This window comes from Rhinolophus sinicus, linkage group LG02 (assembly GCF_036562045.2).
Source record: "Rhinolophus sinicus isolate RSC01 linkage group LG02, ASM3656204v1, whole genome shotgun sequence".
Lineage (NCBI taxonomy): Eukaryota > Metazoa > Chordata > Mammalia > Chiroptera > Rhinolophidae > Rhinolophus > Rhinolophus sinicus.
The window spans coordinates 30263035-30286889 of NC_133752.1; the positions used below are offsets into that span (position 1 = coordinate 30263035).

At 39.5% G+C, this 23855-nt stretch overlaps 1 protein-coding gene and 1 long non-coding RNA gene across 10 annotated transcripts in view; one reads left to right on the forward strand and one right to left on the reverse strand.

The window, feature by feature from the left end:
• Positions 1–4710, forward strand: part of LOC109452743 (uncharacterized) — a 57213-nt gene extending 52503 nt beyond the window's left edge. For both annotated transcript variants that reach the window (XR_012493101.1, XR_012493102.1), the window contains exon 5: positions 4593–4710. This is a non-coding gene — a long non-coding RNA (uncharacterized LOC109452743). The remainder of the gene's footprint in view (positions 1–4592) is intronic.
• The window catches only part of SGMS2 (sphingomyelin synthase 2), a 153853-nt gene continuing 130259 nt past the window's right edge, over positions 262–23855 (reverse strand). For 7 of the 8 annotated variants that reach the window (XM_074322686.1, XM_074322680.1, XM_074322676.1 and 4 more), the window contains 5 exons: positions 19813–20501; positions 15915–16032; positions 11010–11163; positions 6351–6517; positions 262–4792 (listed from right to left, as the gene is read on the reverse strand). In XM_074322686.1, coding sequence (XP_074178787.1) covers positions 4589–4792; positions 6351–6517; positions 11010–11163; positions 15915–16032; positions 19813–20267 — 1098 coding nt within the window. In that variant the 5' untranslated portion in view covers positions 20268–20501 and the 3' untranslated portion in view covers positions 262–4588. The remainder of the gene's footprint in view (positions 4793–6350; positions 6518–11009; positions 11164–15914; positions 16033–19812; positions 20502–23855) is intronic. The other variant, XM_074322693.1, reaches the window with a different exon arrangement.

Consider the following 23855-nt stretch of genomic DNA (forward strand, 5'->3'; position numbering starts at 1 on the left):
GAAACATAAATTAGTTTTAACTAACAATTAGGCACTTAAAATGTAAATGTAAAACGGCATTTTGAAGTACAAACTATCATTACACTCCTAAATTCCTCCTGAAATGTTTTTACAAACACAAAAGCACAAGCAAGTAAAACATATTTTTAAACAAAGATAAAATCTTCTTTTCAAAAGAAGAACCTGAATTCAAATCCCATATGATAGACCCATGATTAAGGTACTGGTGGGGAGAAGAGAAGAGCTTCTGAAATTTACATATTTGATTAAAACATAAGCATTTAATAAAACTGTTACAATAACATACAGTAATTTCATAATGAAAAATATATGTCAGGAAAATAATGAATTCTAGGCTTAAAATTTTACTTTACAACAAGGCACTTAACACTGAAACAGTACAGTAAATTTCCGAAAGAATGCAATTAGCTACCTCTCAAACCTCCATAGTAATATTTCTTTTGTGAATATACTGTAACATAACCATACATTATGCAGCATTAATCATTGCATAGGAGGTAAATTAAACAATGAATCCCAATTTGACAACTAGATTAGCTTATGTGTATAGTTTTTTCTTTTAAAGGACAGTTTTAAATAATTCCACAATAAAGAACTACTCTCATTCATGATTCATTTAGAACACAGCATAGTTAGATTAATGAATAATAAAATAAAACACAACTTAAGGTATGTATCTATATAAAAACTTATCTTTGGCTACCTTTGACGTGATTTTCAGTGTTTAGGTACTGAAATCAAGAGCACTTCTTAATAGACGATATATTTTTAGCAAGTAAGTCAAAAGAGTTAAATTATTGCAACACAATGACATTTTTAAAAAATACCAGGAATCTTTATACATAAAACAGAAAGGCCTTCAACACATGGCATATTACTTATAATATGCTTGATTTGAACATGTAAACTCATTTATTAAGAAATTCCTTCTTATACTTCCTTACATTACAGAAGTGTGTTAAGACCAGCTTAAATTTTCAATCAGTTTTACAGTGCTAAACAAAAATAACAATAAAAAAATAATTTAAAAAAAGTTCAGAATCTTCAAGGAACAAGATGTGAACTTTCAATTAAAAAAAGAACTGCATGAGTTCTAACATGTAAAAACAAAAATTAAAACGGCAGCCAAATTGGTGTTTCAAAGTAAACAAAGTATTGGTAGTTATAAAGGGAGACATTAATGATTGTGATGGTGAGAGGTAAAAATGGTCTGCAAATTTTCTTTGATCAAATGGATAAAAGATTAGAATGGCAACTCCCTGTAACCTAAGTACATTTTCCCTTTGGGAAAGGTTTAAAGTGCCGTTAAAGTAATTCCTTTTGCATTATGCTTTCAGATTATTGGCAAAAATAATAAAAAACATGTCTTTTAAAAACACGAAAATACACTTGAAAAAGTGGCGTTTATGGTCCAAGTCATATATTTCCACAAGGGGGCGCTGGTATACAGCAATCAACCTGATGCAGCGTCATCCATGAACCAGACTAGACTCACCCTCGCTGAAAACAGCCTTCCTTCCATAGCAAAACTTGTTTCCTACGATGCCAGTAAATTTAAAATTTCAAAATTACCGGTGGAATTGGGGAAGGATGCTTTATTTTCAGAGCTAGTGGAGGATCTCACAAAATAGAATCTAAGAGGAATTCATTTCTATTTCAAAGAATTTAGAAAAAAGTGGCATAATTTATAGGAATTATATGTTATAGATATTGCACAGAAGGACTAAATTACAGGAGAAACTACAAAAACAATGATAATCGATAAGATAGTATATCTTGATCAGCAAGGAAAACAAGCTCCAAAAATTTGTTTCAAGGGCAAGATCATAATATTTTTAATTGAGATATAACTGACATATATAGCATTATATTAGTTTTGGATGTGCAACATATGTTTTGCTGTTTCTATATACTGCAAAATAATGACCACAATAAGTCTAGTCATTGTTTCTGTCTTATATTCCAGGGTAGCATACTGGGTTAAACCTCAAGTTTGCTTTCCTAAGTGTAAATGAGATTCATTATTTCTCTTATTTTCCCATCTGAAACTCGGATATCCCCTCCTTCACCCTTATTTTGACATCACGTGCTTCCACAGTGTTTATTATGGAGCTATGACACGCTGTAAAGAACGTGGGTGCAGCAGTGTTCACATGTGGGATCACAGATGTTTCTAAAGTTCTTTAAAAGGTGATGTTTTTTGTTTTGTTTTGTTTTAAAAAACTGGATTACCTGACTAAAATGCAAGGTTCACTGTTTCAAGAGTCTCCAACAATCAATACACCATGATTTTTAAAATCTTAACTGTTTCTTTATTTAATTAGAAGAAAAGTGGGTTATCTAAGATGCAGTTGAATAAGGTTCTAAAGTATATCATGTTGTTTCATTTAAATAGGAGACTCAAGGGGTATAGCAGTGTTAGGAGAGCAAAACCCAGATTTTCAGGGTCAGGTGCTTTTCCTCACAGTCAGACAGCAGGCATTTAAAAATCATGTTTTCAACCAGAACACCTTGTTCTATCACAAGTGTCAATATTTAATAAATGAAAACCAGTGAAACTTATGTAGAATTATGGTTAAACACATGACGTAAGCTATAGATATGTTTCTTATTGGTTTAATAATAAATATCAGAGAAACTTCTTGCAAGGAGGTTTAAGGTTTCATGTCTTGTTTTAAATACCCAGATTAGATAATCTTTCTTCCTGGCTTTGAATTCAACTACCTTTCCTGTAATGATTCTTCTATGACACAGAGAAAGAGCCATACTGAAAACACATACAGAATTTTAGCACCAAAGGATGATGACCCTTCTGAACAGATTTAAATTTCTATTGTGCTTCTCTCAAGCAATTTGAAGGTCAATTTTGTGTATCAAATCAAGGATAACTACTTTGTAATGATGTATTTATGGATTTGTTTTTCATTCTAAGTGGAGGGAAATTTTTACATAAATGTAACTGCCTCTTTCCATCCCAACTGGCCTCTCTGCCCTCTGACCTAGTATTTGTTGATGCTTTTGTAACCTTAAATCTTTTTCTCAAGTTACTACCGTGTTTCTGTGAAAATAAGACCTATCCGGAAAATAAGCCCTAGCATGATTTTTCAGGATGACATCCCCTGAACATAAGCTCTAATGCGTCTTTTGGAGCAAACCTTAATATAAGACCCAGTCTTATTTTCGGGGAAACATGGTAGAAGTCTTAAGAAATTAAGCCAAGAATTATCTAAAAGATTCAACTGCATTAAACAATGCACAAAATCTGGTAGCATTAAATTTGACCAGATTTTTTAAAGTCCACCTTTTTTTTGCATCACCTGAAAGAACTTTAGACATGCTGCCCCTTTTGTTGTGTAGTTGTAACTAACACCACCGATTCCAATGGTAAATTACAGTGCAGCACCGTGGTACAATTTAGGATCAAAGTAAAAGGATTCAATTGTGGTATGCATCCTTAGTCCTTCTTATAAACACTGCATTTTTAAGAAGCTGGGTCTCTTGCTAAAAGGCAAGGATGCACTAAATTTTTGGACTCCATCTTGGTTTTTCCCACAAAGCACAATGTAACTAGAAAAAAATGGTTTTCAGTGAAATGTGACCAATTATATTTTTGAATTCCAACTAGCAGCTCTAAAACAGATCTCACACAAGGCGAGACCTGGGAGAGGATGCAGACTTGTTCCCCACGTGGCATGAGCATCAGTTCACACACGTGTTTTCAGCCAGTGCTCTCATGCATTGGACTGCCCTGGGGGTACCAGATGCAAATTTACCAGGCAGATAGCAGCTAAGTGTGCACACGAGGACCTCTCATTAGCAGAAACAGCCCCATGTGCACCTGTCACAGAGATCTTGAAAGAATTACACACATGTGTAAATTTGTGGGGTGTGTCAAATACTTCCATATTTACTTAGATATATCTCTTTCACTTTTTTCAATAATCAATTTAGAAATATAAAGTAAAAGCGATACATAGAACATTGGACCGTAGCAGCAGCGCACATTCCCAGACTTGACCCTGACCTTCCCCACGAGAGGGTAGAAACAAAGTTCACCCAAAGTTTACTCACAACCCCGTCATGAAGAAGCCTAATGCTAAGGTCCACTCTCAACATTAGGTTATTCTATTTACACAGTACCAGTATCTGTCCAGATAGTTTATTTAAAACATTAACAAATTCTTCTGACCTTCGAAGAAAAACAACAACAAAAGAAGAAACCCTGAAAAAATTCTTAAGTAGAGAACTTTAGTGGGGGGAAAAAAAGAAAAAACTAAGGAAAGGAGTAGTATGTTCTTTGGCACCTCTTTACCAAGCTCATTAGTAAAATCCCAGGTTGAGGGCTTGTCACCAATGAATGAAGAGCCACAGGAGAATATAACTTTCTTAGGATGAATAAAAACCAGTCAAAGGGTAATACTTTGTTCATCTTTCTAATCATTTACACAAAATTTGGTCCACTTCTTCATTTACCAGTCTGTTCCCCTAAAATAAAAAACACAAAACTATACCTTTGGTTACAGTGATACCTCTTTTGGTATAAGAGCTGATGCCTCTGTTTTGCTCCTCAGGTCGATTTCTCATTATCTTCTCCTATCTTCTGAACCCGAGAATACTTTTTACATGATGATTTAAAGCAGCCAGGAGGCCAGGAGAGCGGCCAGGAGAAGCAGCAAGGAATTGAGCCTTGTACGTTTTTCTCAAAAAAATAAAAGATGGGGAACCACCATGCTCGAGACAAGAAGTTAGTCTGTGAAGAGACCTTCAAGTTCTGTAAAAGGGAGGGAATAAGTAAAATGAGACATATTTTTCATGATTTGCATCCTATTTTTTTTCTTAAACTGTCATTCGCTGTAATTTAACAGGGAAAGTAGTAATTTAAGAATTACAACAGTAGTTGTCTTTGCGCCTTTTCTCTAACTCTGATGTGACTCTCAGCCCCTCCCCATTCCACTCTTTTTGCCCTCTTTGTGGCTCATGCAAATCTTCTGCCTGCAATTCCAGTGAGAATGGGAATTCAGGAATGAATGGATGTGAGAGTTATCCAGGAGGAACAATTTTCTGGATGTGTGAGTGGTCAGGTCTACGGGTCAGGGAAGGTGGAAGAGTGAAAGGAGAGCACAGAAGGTTGCACATATTTAATAGAAAAGATGAAAATTTTGGTTCAGGGGCATCAGCAGATACCGTGTTTCCCCGAAAATAAGACCTAGCCGGACAATCAGCTCTAATGAGTCTTTTGGAGCAAAAATTAATATAAGACCTGATCTTATTTTACTATAATATATGACCAGGTAATATAATATAATATAATATATAATATAATATGTAATATGTATATAATGTAAGGTAATAAATATAATATAATACCAGGTCTTATATTAATTTTTGCTCCAAAAGACGCATTACAGCCGATTGTTCGGCTAGGTCTTACTTTCGGGGAACCAGGGTATCTAGACTGAAGTGAACAAAGAGAAGGCAACATGAGACTACAAAGCAGGATACAGAGCTAAAAGATAGACAAATCCATGGAAAGAGCATGTATTAGTGGACACCACTAAATGAGAATTGGATTTAGATCCTTTGCGAAGGATGCATTTCAATCTCTCACAAATTCTTCAAGCATTGTTATGTATCAGACAATATGGCAAGACTATCCCAACATAAGTAAGTAAGTCATGGCACACAAACTCTATTAAGCCAAGGACACACACCAAGACCAGGAAAGCACAGAGAAGGGGAGGAATAATTCCATCTTGGGACCAGGGGCAGAGTACAAGAGTTTGGGAAGGCTTCCCAGAAGAGGTAGCATTTGTGCTAGCTCTTTCAGAATGAATGGGAGAAAAAAAAAGCTCATCTGGAAACAGGAGGCAGCAGAAATAAGGAAGAATAAGAAGGGAAGCCAGAGAGCCCAGCAGATGTACTAAATCCACTTATTATAAGTTTCTTATTTTGCCGGACTTTCAAAAATAGTTAACATTTTGTCCTCAAAATTAAGTTCTTTGAAGGCAAGGAGTGTCTTACCCACATCTCAAAGCTTCTACAGAGAAAGTTCCCACATTTTAATTTAGCATATATGCTTCTTTAACTCTCATGTAAATTAGTTAAATTAGTAAAACATTGTGCTCTATAATCAGACAGCATTTTAAACCTTAAATGGCACGGGTATTTGTGACGTTCTTGAAGAAGCAGTCATGACTATAAGCTTAAGTGAATATGTGGGTGGCGACAGTGGTTTTTCACATTAAGCTACCCCAAACCCCACTGTATGAAAAGGGGTCCACTGCATTTAAAGAAAAGCAATTAGCCAAGGGTAATTTGCCAGCTCTCACCTTTTCATTGGCCATGGAATGGTACCACCAAAACAGCCGTGTCGTGATATAATAAGCGACGATCACATCGACGGTATAGTGTTCGTGTGCTACAAGAATGCAGATAATCCCCGCAGCGCTCAGCAGCCAGCAGATTAAGTGATACCACCAGAAGTGACGCGGTGAATCTGGACAGCAGAAAAACCGTTGCATTAATAAGATTCCCAGAGATGAACTTAAAGATTACAGTCTCTCCTGGTAGAATCAGGCCAGGAAGTCATCAGAAGGAGAAAATAACCCAAAACGAGTCCCTGGGAACAGTCCAGGATGTGCTGGGTTAGGAAAGGAAAAGGGGGGGGGGGGTAACACTGATAGCAGATCTGAAAGTCACTCCTTGGGGAGGCTGGTGACTCCGGAGACTCGAGGCCTTGCCCACTGCTAAGCTGTTTCATAAGGAAGAGAACAGAATTATTTCTTATTAGGTTGATTGGACTTGGCTCGTACTGGCTTATACAATGGACCCCACTAGAAAGAAAAACAGTAGGGGTCAAAAGAAAAGGTAGTTGTCAATGAAAATGAGGGGTGGGTGGGGTGGGGTGAAATTAGAGAACAGGAGTCATTTCAGGTCTTGTAGAAACTTACTTCGATTTCTCCAAAGGGAGAAACATGGCACAATGGCTAGCAATATTTTCATTCTCAGCAATTTTATACCGCCACTGCCAATAGCATCCATCAAACACTCCCTATGTAAAGGATTCTGGCCCGTGCACTTAAGGAGTCTAGCCTTCCTAGTGAGGCCAAGTTCCTGGCCTTGGTCAGCTGTAGGACAGAACTGGAGCACGCACGCCTCAGATTACACATCATCATATGCCCCACAGCCTCCCCACACACGTGTTAACGACACAGATCAGCGATAGATGGAACCAGACTTCATTTCTACTAACTTCCCTTTGTTTTCTTTAATAACTGTTCCTATTTTTTTCTATTTTAAAGCTTTATTAGCTCACAAAGTTAACAATCCAATAAACGGAAATTTATTTCCTATTTAATTGTGTTTCCATTGATTGTGGTATTTATTTTCAAGTGTGCAAGAATGGTTGAATAGCCAAAGGATCCATTTCCAGAACTTTAGATGAAATACCAAATACCAAATATCATTTAAATGAAAAAACACTTTTTTGTAAAATAGCTGTTGCTCTTTTGGTCTCAAGTGGAACAGGAAGATAATAAACCTGGATCTGCATTTGAAAGTCTTCCTAGTTTTGAATATGCTACTCATTATTTCTCATTTGGTTCATCCTGACACTAAGCTCTGGCAGATAACGTATATATTCCTAAAATTTTAAAGCCGGGGGAAGCTTTATTCTGGTAGCCTAGGGGACCAGATCCAGACACTGTCACTGCTCTGGTCAGTTCAATTTTTAACATTCTGAGCCTAACATTTAGAAATCTGGAGATTTCACTAAATAATGCATTCTCCAGCACCACAGACTTCACCCCTCCCTAAAGTCTCACACCAACCCTGCTTCCTTTGCTTATAGGTCATTTGGTATTTACCTTAAAGTTCAAAATGTCTGAGTAAACCAGAACTATTTTGTATTTGCTTATCCACAAGAAGCAAAGTGAAAGTAGTTAAGGAGTAAGGAGATGGCCTGATGGTCATTTTACTTCCTATGGAATTGAAAATGAGGTGTTACGATGGCTTGGGAACACTAGCGCTACTCTCCCACAAAAATGCATTTTCTATTATGCTACCACACTGGGACTATTGCTCATTAATTGAGAACACTGGCTGACCCAAAGAAAAGATTTAATATAAACTATTTTGAAGTAGAAATGGCAAAATGGTAATCCTCTCTGCTCTCTCATTTTGCCCAGAGGGATAACATCAAACTGAATATTGATAACACAAATATTAATAACTCCACTATCTGTGTGGTATCCTAGCCCTAGTTGTCAGTGAATAATAGAGACAATGGACTTTGTATGGTAGCAAGATAAAAAACATAAAATGTTTTCTCAACTAGCAAGACATAAGGTACTAACAGTGAGGCTGGTATTTCCAGACTAATTTTATAAGAAACCTAGGCCCCACTGATAATATCTGCACGACAGTGCAAAGCTCTCTCTTGTTAAACCTCAAAATCATCCTGATCTCATGTTTTCATCTGTTCTCATGACTAAATTCAAATCTACTCATGACAACGGGGCAAACAAGGAGAGAGTCCAAACTGATCAAAAGGCAGGAAAGCAAACAATATATAAATAATGCATCTAATTCTAGAAACAGACTGTTCAAAGAAACCACTGGAACCACTGCTTACTCAGAACAATAACACTTGGTATAATTTAGAAAGTGATTGTTTTTTCCTAAGTGCATAGGAAACGGGCTTAAGCATGGGATATTTATGTAGAAAACTGACTTTAAAGTTGAGTTGTATTAAGCACTGCAGATTTGCCATTTTACTTCTCACCAAAGATTGGAAAAAGCAAAATATAATTCTTTCCTTGCTCTGCGTACACAATTTTAAAAACCTCAAGCTAAAAGCATATAGTGAGAAGAAAATGTCCCTAGGTACTGCACGGCCTTCGTTAAGGGATACAAATTACCACAAGTTGCCTCGCTGTGGTTCTGAGGTAAAAGAAAAACCAATAATGAGCAATGTACCCAGATTATTCCCTAGTAATTGTATAAAATCAGACAACTTGGGCTTCCAAAAATGCTAAACAGAGCCAAGAAATTAATAGCATAAGCTCTGGAGTCAACCTGCTTGAGTTTGAATAACCCATCGTGGACTATGGTTAATTAGGTCGCTCACTTTCTCTATGCTTAAGTTTCCTCTCTGAAAAATGAGGAAAAACAGTGCTTCCCTCCTGGGGTGGCTGCAGGATTAAGTGGGTTAATCTATATTAAGATCTTAGAAGAACGCCTGGCACTGAGGAGGTATCGTGTCCGTTTGTTATCATTGTTAATATCACGGGGTCTTCAGTTATTTTCTAAAACTCACTCTCGGTTCCCTTGAGTGTTTTCTCTTCAGGACTTCATGGTTTTCAACCCACGGAGGCCTCACTGTTAACATGCAACTCCTCCTGACCTCCATCTTCATCTTCTATAAGCTTTTTATGATCCTGAGATTAGAGAGAAGATCCTCTACCTCAAATGCACTTGGACTAGAAAATGATTGATCTTATATACAAATGGAACTTCCCCCAGCAAGAGGTACAGTTAGATCCATACACAACACAAATCACTCCACCTGCCTCCTCACACCCCCTGAACCAAAACCTAGGTATTAGAAATGTTGTCACTAAAGTATAAGGAAGAGACTATTATCTCCTGCTATCGGTGCAGAGACAAACCTGCGTTCCTCCCAATACCACCTCCCAGAGGCGTGAGCATAGAAATGAGGGGGAAGGTACAAAAAGCCCCCCACCTTAAGGTATGATAAGGCCACACACTTAACAACCTCCTCTAAGTTTATATATATCATTTACAAAGGAAACAATTCAGAAGCTACATAATTCTCACCGAAGGGGAAAAAAAAAAGACTTTACTTCATCTACTACAAGAGAATCTCAACTCTTTGTCCTAGTGCTCTTAAAACAGAACTTAAACCTAAAAACCCAGGCAGCCTATGGGATAAGAATTCACTCTGCATCACTAGAAGATAAACTTTGATGTCCGTACTGCCATTAGATGAGGCCAAACCTGTTTGGATTAATGACAGACCAAGACAGGAGGGAAGAGGAAGGAGGACAGAGAGGGCGCCTTCAGCAGTCTCTGCAAAGGACCTCCTCTACAACATGGTAAGTGAAGAGAATTGAGATAAACCCCTGAAAAACACTGGCATGGCGTATCTTGGAACAAAAGATGAAGGTTATCACTGACCGGCTTTGCAAAAATGGAAGGGAAGCATCAGTGCATCAAGAAGATTTTGAAATAATGGACCTAAATATACAAAATCTCAGAAATCTACAAGAACGGGATCGGCTAGGCAGCTACAACCCAATACAGCCCACAATGAACAAGACATTGCAGCCATTAAAGTTTGCTGAGATATAAAAGTATTTTGTATAATGGGAATTAAGTGTATAAATAAGGAAAGATACTTCACATTCCTGCCTCCATGTTTCTTTTTAACGAAGACAATGATCAGTATTGGCAAAATGTTTCATGAAGACGCCTATTAAACCATAAAAGTCAGCTGGAAATGATGAGATTAGAATAAAGTGGGACAAGGAAATGTTTTAAAAAGAAAAAGGAAAAAACCTTAAGTTATATGGAGTGATGGAACGGAAGTTTCATGCAAAGGAAATTTCACTGAAAAGTCATTCATAGTTGGCTGTAGAGCACGCCAATTTGTTTTGCAATTAACTTCATGGTTCTTCTTAGTTCCAACATTAAAATACCTTTTCATACCTTGAAAAGCATTAACGAAGGAGGGAGACATTTTGGAAGCATGCTAAATGTTACAGAGACGCCAGGAACACATTTAAGCCTGCAGTGTTTCAATCACATATGACTAGCTGAAGTGATTACACACACACACACACACACACACACACACACACACACACACACGGTCTTTACAGCTATCAAGTCCAATAGAATAAAGGCTCGGGGCTGAGGGATCCCTCCCACTACAACAATCAGCGAAGTGGGAATGACTTATTACTTACATTCTTTGATGAACAAATAAGTAAGTGTCAGCACAACCGTGTGACCGCTGAAGAGAAAGTCTCCGCACAAGATATGAGATCCAGTTATGGACAACCCACCACCGGAAATCAACCGCAAAATCCGCTGTACTTTCGCCTGAGAGTCTCCGTTGAGCTGAATGACACAAGGAGATCAGGAAGAAAATTTACAAGCTGATAAAATCATGTTTCAGCCTAATTTGTGTGATAGTTAGAAAGGTCACCAGGTTGTCATTTTTTTTCCTTTTTAACTTAATAAGTAAAAAAAAAAATCCTAGGAGGAAGCTCCTCAAACTGGGTTTTAGTCCTTGTATTGGCCAGTTTTAGTGACACGTTTTAAATTATGCACGATGTTACTAATAATATGTTTTGGTGATGTTCTTCCTCAGGCAAAGCTTTTAAAAATATTAATAACCAATGACTTCACTACAGCTCTGCTCTAAAAAAGAAGATCAAAGCTATTTTCTTCCCTCTTTGCAGGGGAAGTCGGGGTTTTGGATGGTTAATATTTGATTCAGCTGCATACCGCATTACTAATATTGTACAGTGTATTTGGACCTTGTGTTAAGTGGGCAGCCTGGAGAGTGCATATAGCAGTATTACTATCTGATGAAACAGTTTAAAAGAGAGCTGCAACACATTAAATAATTTAAATAGGCTTGAAAATAATGGATTAGCGAGGTTCTGGCAGCTTCAAAAATGAGTATGTTTGATCAGGAAAAACATCCTGGAAAGAAATAACCTATGTGCTATGGCAGGGGGTCAGGAAAGAGCTGCCTTAGACTGGGTGTAGAAGTCCCTAGAAGCCACCATGATGAAATGGGTAACAATGATGGCTTGGGCAGGAGTTTGAGGCAATAGTCCAAAGTTTGTATCCTATTAAAACTTAAGCATTCAAGAAAAAGTAGTGGACCGAGTTGGTCAATATGGTAGGCATGGAAAGTTGGAACACTGATATGTTGGGAGACCAGATGGAAGATTTCAGGTCAGTCTAGAACAAAGTGAGTACTCTTAGAAAATTAAAGAATGATACTCAGAAATAAGATCAAGTACCAGAACACATCAGAAGAGAAATATAGGAACACCATTAATCACTATTCATTTGGGACCCTGGGGAACAGCTGTATGACACGCTGCGTTTTACACTCAGTGATGGTGCTTCTGGGAAGCTGGCTCCTGAAGCATGGCAGTCTCGCCATGACAGTGGTTAAACTGTTCAGTGGTAAAGATAGATATTGTCTTGTCCAAGTGGATGCATGGTGGTGAAGGAGGGCAAGACACGTATAGGTGGATGGATGGGAACAGCGTGTAGGAGGAGAGAGATTAAGTCAGCCTCCAAAGCACGTGGAAACCCATCCTATCTGGTAGAGTAAGGAATTGGGGCAGGATTCCTTGCCTAAAACATCCATATCAGGCAAAACTTTCCCGATTAAAAAAAAAAAAAAAGAAAAGAAAAATCTTATGCATCTGGACAGCTTTCCAATATTCAATGACGTGACCCAGGATTAGAGGGTAGGGTGAGAAACTGCAGGTCTCAAAGAATCTTAACCTTCTGCAAAAGTGTGCTAAGGACAAACCCAGGTGACAAAAACCAAGAGAACATACATATTTTATCAAGAGTTGACAGTCCTTAAACTAAACATGCCAAGAAATAGCCGATCCTGCCTTGAAAAGAGAGGATCTACAAGGTAGTAAAGGATCCACACCCAAGGAAGGGAAGAGCTGTGGACAGAGCTGCAGGACCCATTTCAGGTGCCGCCCAGGAAAGGCGTACAGCAAACGACATGTGATATGCCCTGATGCCAAGGATAGAATCTGGCTGTGTGCTGTATCAGATCCACCAGTCCGTCAGGAATTTCTTGTCAAGCGGTTGATAAAATCAACTGTCAACACTGAGATCAAATAAAAAGGTATATGCACTCTGCCCAACCACTAGGTTCCCAGTTAAACGGACACAGTACTGTTTATTTCAAAACCATAATAATTTTGTTATCCACTCACTCACCCCAACTCAATACTCTAATTTTTGAAGGGCAGAAACATTTCAAGCCCTCAGTCCCTTTACTTGGAGTTAGATGGATCCAAAGGCATAAATAAACTAGGAGCTAAAATAAGCCAGACATCTTCTCTTCTCCCCTCTTTCTTTCAGCAGTGCTGGCACATGTAAGCTCTCAGAGCATTTAATTCAATACGCCTTTATAGAACAGAAGGACTTGCTCCCCTTGCTCTGTTTTTTCTCAGTTCTTAATTCCTCCATCGTGTCATTGCTATACTAAGATGTCAGATCATACCCACTATAAATACTAAATAGAACCTCAAGTAAGGGAGAGAAAGGAAAAAAGCATAGAAAGAAAACTGGGAAACGGGAAGAATAGAGTTGGGATCAATGGACTGGTTTCTAATTCTGTTCTAGTTCACTGGGACCCCCTGTCACATACCACTTAATAGTCTAGCTCTTAATACTTTCCTCATTTTTCAGACACCACCCTATGCCATTACTGGATATGGAACTGAAGATGTAGAAAGCTAAGAGGTGCATCAGTCATAACAGCCAAAGCAGATGGGGCTCAGTGTTCTTTAGGGTTCCTCAAACTGTGACCACTACACATCATTTCCCACAAAAATAAACGAGGTACAACAGAGCTCAATTTGGCTACTGACAAACCAGAAACCATCTACAGTGTCTCTTCGATTAAGAGGAGAAGTCCTTTGGAAATCTATGAGCAGGGTGAGAAGGAAGGTTTCTCAGGGAAGGGAATGTAGCTGTGCCAGCCCAGCATTCTTATGGGTGGCAAGATGGGCTTGAAAAGCTATCTGATTTCACGTGAATCCTAATAACTGGGCCAAAACGTACTTAACCACACTTTTCAGAACGCAAATTTTGTGACTGCAAACCAAAGCTTGGGTTGGTGGTTTGAAGCGAATCATAAGCAAAGGACTTAAGGTAAACCAGAGAATAAGGGAGAAGGCAGCTGGAAAGCTGTGAAAGCCAAGGATTTCAGCAAGGGACCTATCCCTGCAATGGCTGCCGTGGTGATCGCATCCAGTGAGTAACAAGCTGTCAGGCATCAGTGACTAGATCTGACATCCTCCTACAGCGAGTGGTTTCAGTGTACACAGTTCTGCCATTGCTTATAGTCACGAGGGCATTCTACAGTCAGCAACCAAGGAGACAGGTCAGTTATCTAATAGGCTTATAACCACAATATCTAAGGAGCTCAAAGCCAGCGGCTGAGCCACGTTCAAATTGCAATTCTGATTCCTGTTCTATATAACACATCACTTTTATCAAAATGATTGTGTTTGTTTTCCTGAACCGTAAGTCGGGTGCCTCTAGGCTGCTTATGCGTCAGGAAGAGGTCCTGACAACTGAACATGGAAGCTGATTAGTAAGGATGCTGCCAGAGCCTCCACAGTGTTTGTAGCTTGATCGTCCAGGGGTACGTTTACCAGTGTGGCTTCTGAAAATTGCAACTCTGCCACGGAGGAAACTTTCTTTCTGTAATCATAGCAATTCATCCCTGCAAACCTCACCCATTACTAGGATGGGCTTGCCTTTTTTTCCTGCGGCCATTTCTTCATTTAACACACAGCAATAACCCCTTAGAAGTGTTTATTATGTTTCTGAACTTCTCCTATGCCTTAATTTAGTTTCACGAAAAATCAGCCAATGTTTAAATTCAATGTGTACACTGTTTTAATTACAGATACTTTCTGCTTTGATGGCTTTGGAAAATGACAACTTCTCCAAACCACACCTATTTTTGGTGAGGGAGACTGTTGACTTCTTCAGAACAACTCTATTTTTCCTTCCCCCTTGGACATCTGCCTAGTGTTCAGTAAAAATATGAAGTTAGACTTCATTCCCTTGTCCATAAAGCACAGGATCTGTAAGTTTCCTTTTTTATTAAACAGGGTACACTGTGGTCTAAGATGATTAACAGCTCTCTCGAGAAATGACTCTCCCTGGAGAAGCTGTAAAGACGGCTTAAGTTTCAAAATCCATTCGCACACTGTCTCAACTAAAGGCCACTCTATCTTTCCAACGGCTAAGAATGTGGGGCTCATCCTTGACTATTTTCTCTTAGATCCGCATCTAACTTACTAGCACATCCTGTGGGCCTGCATTCCAGATGTGTCCCGAATCGAATGGCTCCTCACTTCCAAGTAAATCCAGCTACTTCTTCCTCACTTGCCACAACCGAGGTTCAAATTCACGCAATGGCCACAGGCCCTATGGGTTCTGTGGCTGCATTACCCGGACCCTCAGTTCCAAACAGCCACACTGGCCTGCTGTCTTGAATCTACCACGACTGAGCTATTTCCTTGGCCTGGAGCTCTCATCCCACCCACAGGGCTCTCTCTCTCATCTTGGTCCTGCCCAAATGCTTTCTCCTTAAAGAAGCCTTTCTGACCCTTCTATAACACAATCCCCAGCCCCACAGTCCCTTTCACTCTAGCCGCCTGGCTGATCACCAGGTGAGAAGTTAGAAATGTATTTCTCAGTGGTCATCCCTCAATAGAATACAAGCTCTCACAGGAGAAGAACTGTGTGTTGGTCACTGCTATTATCACAACAGTACCGGGTAGTTAACAGGAGCTTAATACTTGCAGAATGAATGCATAAATGAGTAAGTCAATGAGAAGGTAAAAAAGTGAAGGCAAACACCCAATAATAACTTTCAGTGAGCAGAAAGTGAAATTTTTATGCACAAAGATATACTTGATGAACACATGTTATTTTCTTCCCCCCCAAACCTAAAGAAAAACAGAAAATATGCGAGCTTGCAGTAAACTCAAAAGTGCATTGAAGAATGTATAGTAGAGAGCAGGTGCTCAATAACTGCTCTCTTGATTTCCTCTAAATGGTCATTCAGAGGTCCTTACCTTTGGAGCGCACTGGAAATGCATTCCAGGTACAGGTAGAGTAGTGACATACATTGTGATACAGCGATACAGGTATAAAGTTCCAATGATAAAAAAGAATCTGCGTCCCACTATTGACCTAAAGGAATAATAGAGATGGGGAGAAACAAGGTTACTAGCTATTTCTGTTCCTAATGCTATAAAAAACAGTGTTCAACAGAATAACAAATAATTAATACAGAACGGCATTAAAAGACCATTTCACAGGTTCAAAGCTTATATTTGAGCCGTGCATACCCCCATTCCTTGGAGAGGTTGCGCGGCAGTTTTCAGAAATGAAGAGTCAGACACTGCGATAAGTCTAGGTGGGATGGGCCCAGAAGGAGTGAGTGTGTGGGCAGTGGAGGAGTCGACTGAGGGTTCTAGAAAACCACCTAAAACAGTCACCCTTTGCCACGGAATTCAGTGAAGCTCTGCATTTTCAGTCAACTCACTGCATGAATAATACCCTCTCATGAGAACATAACAAAGGTACAAGCCACGGTCACAGAGGAATTAACTAATGAGCTAAGGGGACGCTACATAATTGGACACACAGGGAAATGGGACAACTCATTTAACCTAAGTTATAAAATAAGCAGGTTTATTTGGGGACCATCCAAAAGTACTTTAACAACTTGGGCATCAACTATTTTATCTATGACTATACTAGAGATTTTCAGAGAATATTTTGAAGATGTTCCAAGTGTCCTTGTACATTGAAGGATATTTAATAATGAAGTTCTAGACAGATCAATTTGCCCCTAAGGATTTTACTCAATCTTGATTATAAAAAAGAAAACAGAAACAAATCCCACCCCACAAGTTCTTTTTCAGTTTATATTCTTTAGGTGGAGGTAACTGTCTTGACTCACACTCGTCCCTGTCCTTTACTCTATGTTCTCAGTCTAAGGCAGTGGTTCCAGCGTGTCACCGTGAGCACACTGTCCTCTGAAGGGAAGGGCTCTGCCCCTGCACAGCTGCCTCAGGGGTACATGAGTGGGCATCAAGGGCCCCGAGTGTCCTCACTTCCAGGTGAAGACAACAGCTCCTTTTCTGTTGTGTAGTTAGGCGGTGGGTCCAGAAACACTAGGCGCTGGGGATTGGCGGGATGGGTGGGATCCATAAAGCCCCTAGAATTACTAGTTGTAATATTCCTAGTACATAAACTATATTACTCCAGGTAACCCATTTTCAGAGCTCTCAAACTTCCAAAACTACGTAGTACTGATCAAAGATTTCAGGGGAAAAAGGCAGTTTGAGGCACATGGCATATTTTAAGTTTTCTATAAGACTGTGGTCTGACATGGATTATGCATCAGGGTCTAATTCAGGTAACTGTTGTGACTTCTAATTTAAAGAATCATGACAAACATAATTTTAGATGCCTATCTCCAGCAACTATTTTAAGAACATTCCAGGGTTTCCGGGGTCAAAATACAGAGTGGGACACCACCTTTGCTAATTGATGAAAGTATTTATTTATTGCAAGGCTTTTTTTTTTCACAGGCTTGCTACTCTAGCCTGCCTTTTCTAGCACTGAAAAGGAATGGGTGACAAACAGCACTGAATTTCTCCATTTGGTTAAGTTAAAAAAACAATTCATCCTTTGATTCAACCCTAGGACCCCAAAGAGTGCTGAATAGTGCTCTATGCTATTAGACAAGGTGGAGTAATAAGCAGCAATTATTATGATACAATTATATTCATTCCAGTATTCTGAGTTCAGCTGTACTCAGAACAGAAAACTAACTTAGAAGGTGAAACATGCACTTTGTAGCCTTAATTAGAAAAAAAGAGCTACCGTGTTTCCCTGAAAATAAGACCTAGCCGGACCATCAGCTCTAATGCGTCTTTCAGAGCAAAAATTAATATAAGACCTGGTCTTATTTTAATATAACAGCTCCTTTTCTATTGTGTACTTAGGGGGTGGGTCCTTATTTTGATATAAGACTGGATCTTATATAGTATAACATAATACCGGGGTCTTATATTAATTTTTGCTCCAAAAGATGCATTACAGCTGATGGTCCAGCTAGATCTTATTTTTAGGGAAACGTGGTATTGCCAATGATTTTTTCCCCATAGCTTTGAAGGTGTGTGTGTGTGGCTGGGGGTGGGGGGAAGCATGCAAGTAGGATTTCCTATTCAGCTAGGATGTTCAAAACAGGTTATAAAAATTACTCCACTAGTTACTAAAATATAAGATCCAATTCTACCTCAAAAGTGAAAAAGATAATTAGTGGGATTTCCCCAACAAGTTTTTGATAATGGATTGTGACTGAAACAGATGTCACTAAAACATGTGGCCAGCTATGTGACCACAACGTTTGACATGGTAAAATCTAAGGTGATAACGAAGAGGCAGTTAACAACTCTTTAGATAAAGATTCAGATAAATTGAGGTTGTAGTTCAGGTTGGAAACCAGCTACTTACAGGACCCTGGGAAGTTTCTCTTTTCACACATATATGAATACAACTTTGTTCACAATTAGAGGAGATGCAAATATCTTTGGCCCAACCAGTCTCTCTTATAGTCAGTGTCAATTCCAGACACGAAAAAGAAAACCACTAAAGTTCAACAAATATAGAGTTTAATAGACAGCATGCCATAACTGACAACTTCAGCAGCAAAAAGTTCTTGTACTAAGTAAAAGAAAATTGATAGCTATTTTACTTACACATATTAAGGAAACATATTAAAAGAAATGTTTTAAGGAAAATGCTTAGGAATGTCGTTTGTAGAATAAGTTTTCAAAACTGCAAATGTGCATGTGGGGGGGATGTCTTTAGCAAAGATAGATTGAATTCTTCTAATCTCAAAGCAACAACCAATTGAAAGAACAATATAGCACAAATTCCCTCTTCTAAAAATGACCTTGCGGCATTAATATTGAGATCCTATTGGACTTTGAAGTTTTGAATTGTATCGACCAAGTCAACATACATTACATTTTCAAAAGCCTCAGTTTGCGGCCAGTGTTTTGATCAAACATATTTTAATGACTTGAATTACTAGAATCTTCATAGAAAACAAATATCTGAATGATGAATGAGGTGAAAAGGGGAACAGAGAGGCCTTATTTTTAATAGAATTCACAAGAAAGCAAAAATAACCACTTCAGAGTTACGTCCTCTTTTTAAGTGTCTTCAGAGCAATAGTACCTGGCTTAGTACTTCCTGATTCCTGCTATTCCAAAACAGGGAGACTGAACCAGTGGACTAAGAGCTCCTTTGTGGTGCCATGGGGAAACCAGATGGCATATTTACTTTAGAAATCTAAAACCGAAACCGCACACACCCATTTCTCAGTTCAGTTTCTTAAATTCTTGCGACTGGATTGCCAATAGGCAAAAGGAAATGTAAAATTTGAGAACTGAATAGAAGCGAACCTCAAAGCACGCTACTGACTGTGGACTCATAATCATCACATTGTGAGTAATGGAGAAAAACTCCCCAGCCCATTCCTTTCCCCACCTGTTAAGAGCCTGAAATAACACAAGCATGATGAAGTGACTGTTATTACACTCTGGTTCTCTTGATTTATCATGCAAATTCCACAGCGCCACGTTGCTTGAAATCAGAATTGCACCTTAAATTCATAAACTCTGAATCACCCACCACACCATTTCTGTTCGGTCCTACATAGTTGTCACTTTCACACACAGTTGCTCCACACATGCTTATTGAATAGTGACTTGATTTATTCAGTGTGGTAGATCTTTCTAGCACACTGAAAGGTAGATTGCTTCCTTTCATCAGATGCCTGGATGAGGCTGCATTTATCAGATAAATGCAAGAAAGATAATTTCAAGTACACATCTACTCACTTCAATACAAACCAATGGCAAGCCCAAAAAACATGTTAGACCTACTTACTTGTATCTCAGAAACAGCCACTGGGTGATCCATAATCCAACTAATATAATCCCATTTATTTCTGATACAGAAAATGCCCATTTCACCCGATCAATATAATCAAAAAACTTGTCTGGGAGTGGGGGGCTGAGTTCCTTGGGAGGGACCCTCTCGTGTACAACTGTGATCATGACGGTTGTCAAGACAAGGTTGAAAAGAGCATACACGAAGGCAATGCCTGTTTTCCACCACTCGAGGGGAAATTTGTTCCTTGATTCAGTGGGCATAGCGATTTGGATATAGTCCGGGTACTTTTTGGTGCCCTTTCGCAACCCATTGGGTAAGCTCTTAGGTTTACCGTTGCCATTTTTGCTTTCTTCCTCAACAGGTTCGGCAGGGCTTGTGTAAGTGTTTGTAGGATCGTTGGTTTGATTTTCCATATGTTCTTCAAGCTTTGCTGTCTCTATGACATCCATCGTCCCCCAGTCTTCAGATCAAAAAGGAGATGGTAAAGTTTTTTTATCGAAGCGTATTTTAATCCTGCTGTTTCCAAGATCAACATGGACTCTTCAACTGCTTCTGTTTCCTAGCACAGGATGTAGAAGGTGGCCACCTGATTATCGTTCCTCCCACGCAGGTACCCGTGGTATGTTCACCACTTTCAGGAAAGCAAGCCAATCTTCTTCTCCCGAAAGATGTTACTATCCCACCTGTAAAAACAAAACAAAACGACGTTCAGAAACTGTGCTTGTCCAATTGTCCGCTATCCAAAACAAAACCACTATCAAAATAAGGAAACAAATACCAAAGCCATTTGCTTTATAAATATAATATCAGAACATAGCGAAAGCTGCTGAGATGGAGTTTATTTAGAAAATATTGAATTGTTTTATCTTGGAATTTTTCTCTTTTTGAGCTGATGTCAGTATAAATAGGAACATTTTAATAATCAACTCCTTTTAAATTTCTTTAAATAGAAGTCAGGACCTAACATTGTAAACACTTCATCAGATACTATTACCTGTTGCTAACCATGAAGTCATAATAAGCTAGAATCTCCCCAGATCACACCATTCCTTCCTAACACTGCCATCTTTTCTATGAACCTTAAAGAATAAAAAACTGTGATGAGTTGATTACAGTCATTGAGTAATTATCACCCTCTGCATTTGTCAAAACAATCAACTTTCTATTTTCTTATTAAAAACCTGTGTAATGCAGGGTCTCAGCTCTCACTCCCCGCACAAAAATGCAGGATATAGTGAGGTCAAAAAGGAACACCAACGGAGCCATAGATAGGGGAGTTCATACCACTATATTTTCGCTGGCGGCTGGTCGAGACACAAAAGTAGGACCAACACGATCTGCAATCCTCACCCAGCTCGCTAACCGCACTTGCCAGCTGCAATCCGCACTTGCTAACCATGCTTGCTAACCATGTCATCCGCAATCCGCTGTCTGCTTCTCTACAAACCAACCAACCCACCCCTAGCATAGCCACAGCAGTTATATTAGTGGCTGATGGCTAACTGGTAACAGCTGATGGCCACCCAGCCACAGCGGATGGCCATCTGATTACAGCTGATGGCCATCTACTAACCGAGCCAGCACCTTTCCACGTGAGGCCGAGAGCCTGGAAACTGCTCTCTGGGACTCTGTCCCCACAATCTGGAACCTTTTTAGTGACCACTTTTCAGAACGTATTCAAGAACTACACATTCAAGGTAGTTTTTAAATGGCACTGCCTCAGTTTATCCTTTTATATTCACTGATCCACACCATACACAAGGAAAGTCGACAGCCTTCAAAATAACAGACAGCCTTACATAGGCAAAGACTTAGCTGTATCTCATTTAGGTGACAACTACTTATTTCTTGAAGGATAAAATAATTTAGTATAAGTGACATGGTACATTAGTAACATTTTGATGCAGCCACCACAATTTCTAGCAAACAAAAGAAACTGGCACCCAGAGGATCAGCTCCAAGCACTTACCCACCACGACCCCAATGAGGAAAGAGTGCCTTTCCCGGAAGCTCCACGGGCTCCAAACAGCAACAACTTCTTCACAACACAGAGCCCTAGCTCCAGCTCTTTTATACTTGCGAGCAACACGGCCCCAGCTGTTCTCGATTTAGGAAAGCAGTATTTTAGTCCTACTACAGAACCCAGCCACCTGAAGAGGTTTTCAAACCTTGTAATTAGTCCCCAGCCTGGGTACACTGCACAATTTAAGCATAATCCTTTGCATTTTTAAAGGCTTCTCTTCCAGGGTAAATTCAGAGGAAAAAAAAATAAGGAGGGAAAACTCAAAGTGGTGACAGCTAAGCCTTTATTTAACGAAAGGAAAAAAAGTTAAAATGACAGACTCAGTATTTGTTGACAGTTGTGGATGGCAAATAGAATAACCACCAGTGTTTATTGTGCACCTAAATGCTCCCGTCCTGCGGGACATGTGGCGGCAATGAAAAGGAGTTAAAAAAAGAGAACACTGACCAGAACACTCACCCAAAGAGCTCACAGTCTAACTTCTAACTGAAGAGACAGAACTAAAACAACAAAACTATTTGAGAAGACTGAATGGCATATTGAAAAAGAAGGATAAGGTGAGCACTAGATAAAAACACAGCTTTACTTGTGTCCCTGCTCCCCTGACAAGATGTGTCCACAGAAAGGCACTGTCCATTTCTGAGGAAGCAAAAGCAAGGAGAAAGTTAGCCTGGCAGAGAAATGGAGGATCATGGATGGATGGAGACCAGATAAAAGATATTACTAAGAATTTTGGATATCTCTTGTCCCTGTGAAAACCCCCAGCTACTAATACATTAGAGCAGGATGAGAAAGGAGCAGTGTCCCTCTCCTGTAAAATAGGACTGACAGGTCACTCTTTGCAGTGCCGTAACACAACGCTGTGGGAAGAGTAAGTATAATGAAGCGAAGCCTCTGTCATGCAGGAGACCCTGCTTGCTGCGCCATTTGTCATGCGAGGCAGTCTGCAGGACCTCTGGTCCTCACATAAAAACGCAGGATATGGTGAGGCCAAAAAGGAACACCCACGGAGCCATAGGTAGGGGAGTCATACCACTAGTCTCATTGGAGGCACTATAGTCTCACTGGAGGCTGGAGCCACACGACCTGCAACCTGCTGTTTGCTTCTCTGCCTGCCAACCAACCGACTAACACAGCCTAACCAACTAACACAGCCACGGCAGTTATATCAATGGCTATTTGGCTAACTGTTTACAGCTGATGGTCAATTAGCTGCAGCTGATGGCCATCTACTACCTGAGCCAGCACCTTTCCACGTGAGGCCGAGAGCCTGGAAACTGCTCTCTGGGACTCTGTCCCCACAGCGTCAGTAGGATATTGTCAAAAACAAACTTTCAACACCACGGATTACTATTTCTAATGCAGGTACCAAAGCACTAACTCAGTCATTGCCTGTCTCTTTTCACTAACTCTAGGCTATACCACTCATAGCATCTTGCCAAACTGCCATCCAAATTTCCTCCAGCTTTACTTCTCCACATCTGCTCCAAGTCTGGCATTCGTATGTGAAAGAAGATTGTGATTTTAAAACCCAGGTCGACCAGTTGACATACAGATGGGCTTTATAAGGTAGCTACCCAGTTCTAGAACACAGAATGTAGAGCAAAAGAAAATCCAATTAGTTACTTTTTTTATTTTTAAAGGAGGAAGTACAGTACTCAGCCACCCACCTCTTGGGACAACTGGGAGGATGACTGAAATAATTAATTGTGAAGAGCTTTGTGCTCCCGGGAGTAAGAGTACTCTGTGAGTGCAAAGCCCATTTATCGTCATTAGCAGCTGGATTGATATTTTCCTTGGGATTTCATTAAGCAGATTAAATATACAAAGCACATTCAGCATGTGTCAACCAACCTTGGGATGCAATGTTTGTTGTCAAGATGATGATTACAACATACTCATTCCTATGGTGATCATTCCCTACCAGTAAGTATTTGAAACAGTGACAAAAGCCACAATAGCTCCTCTGCATGGATGGCAACCCCATTAGTTCATTTATTCACGGCAGAGCCCA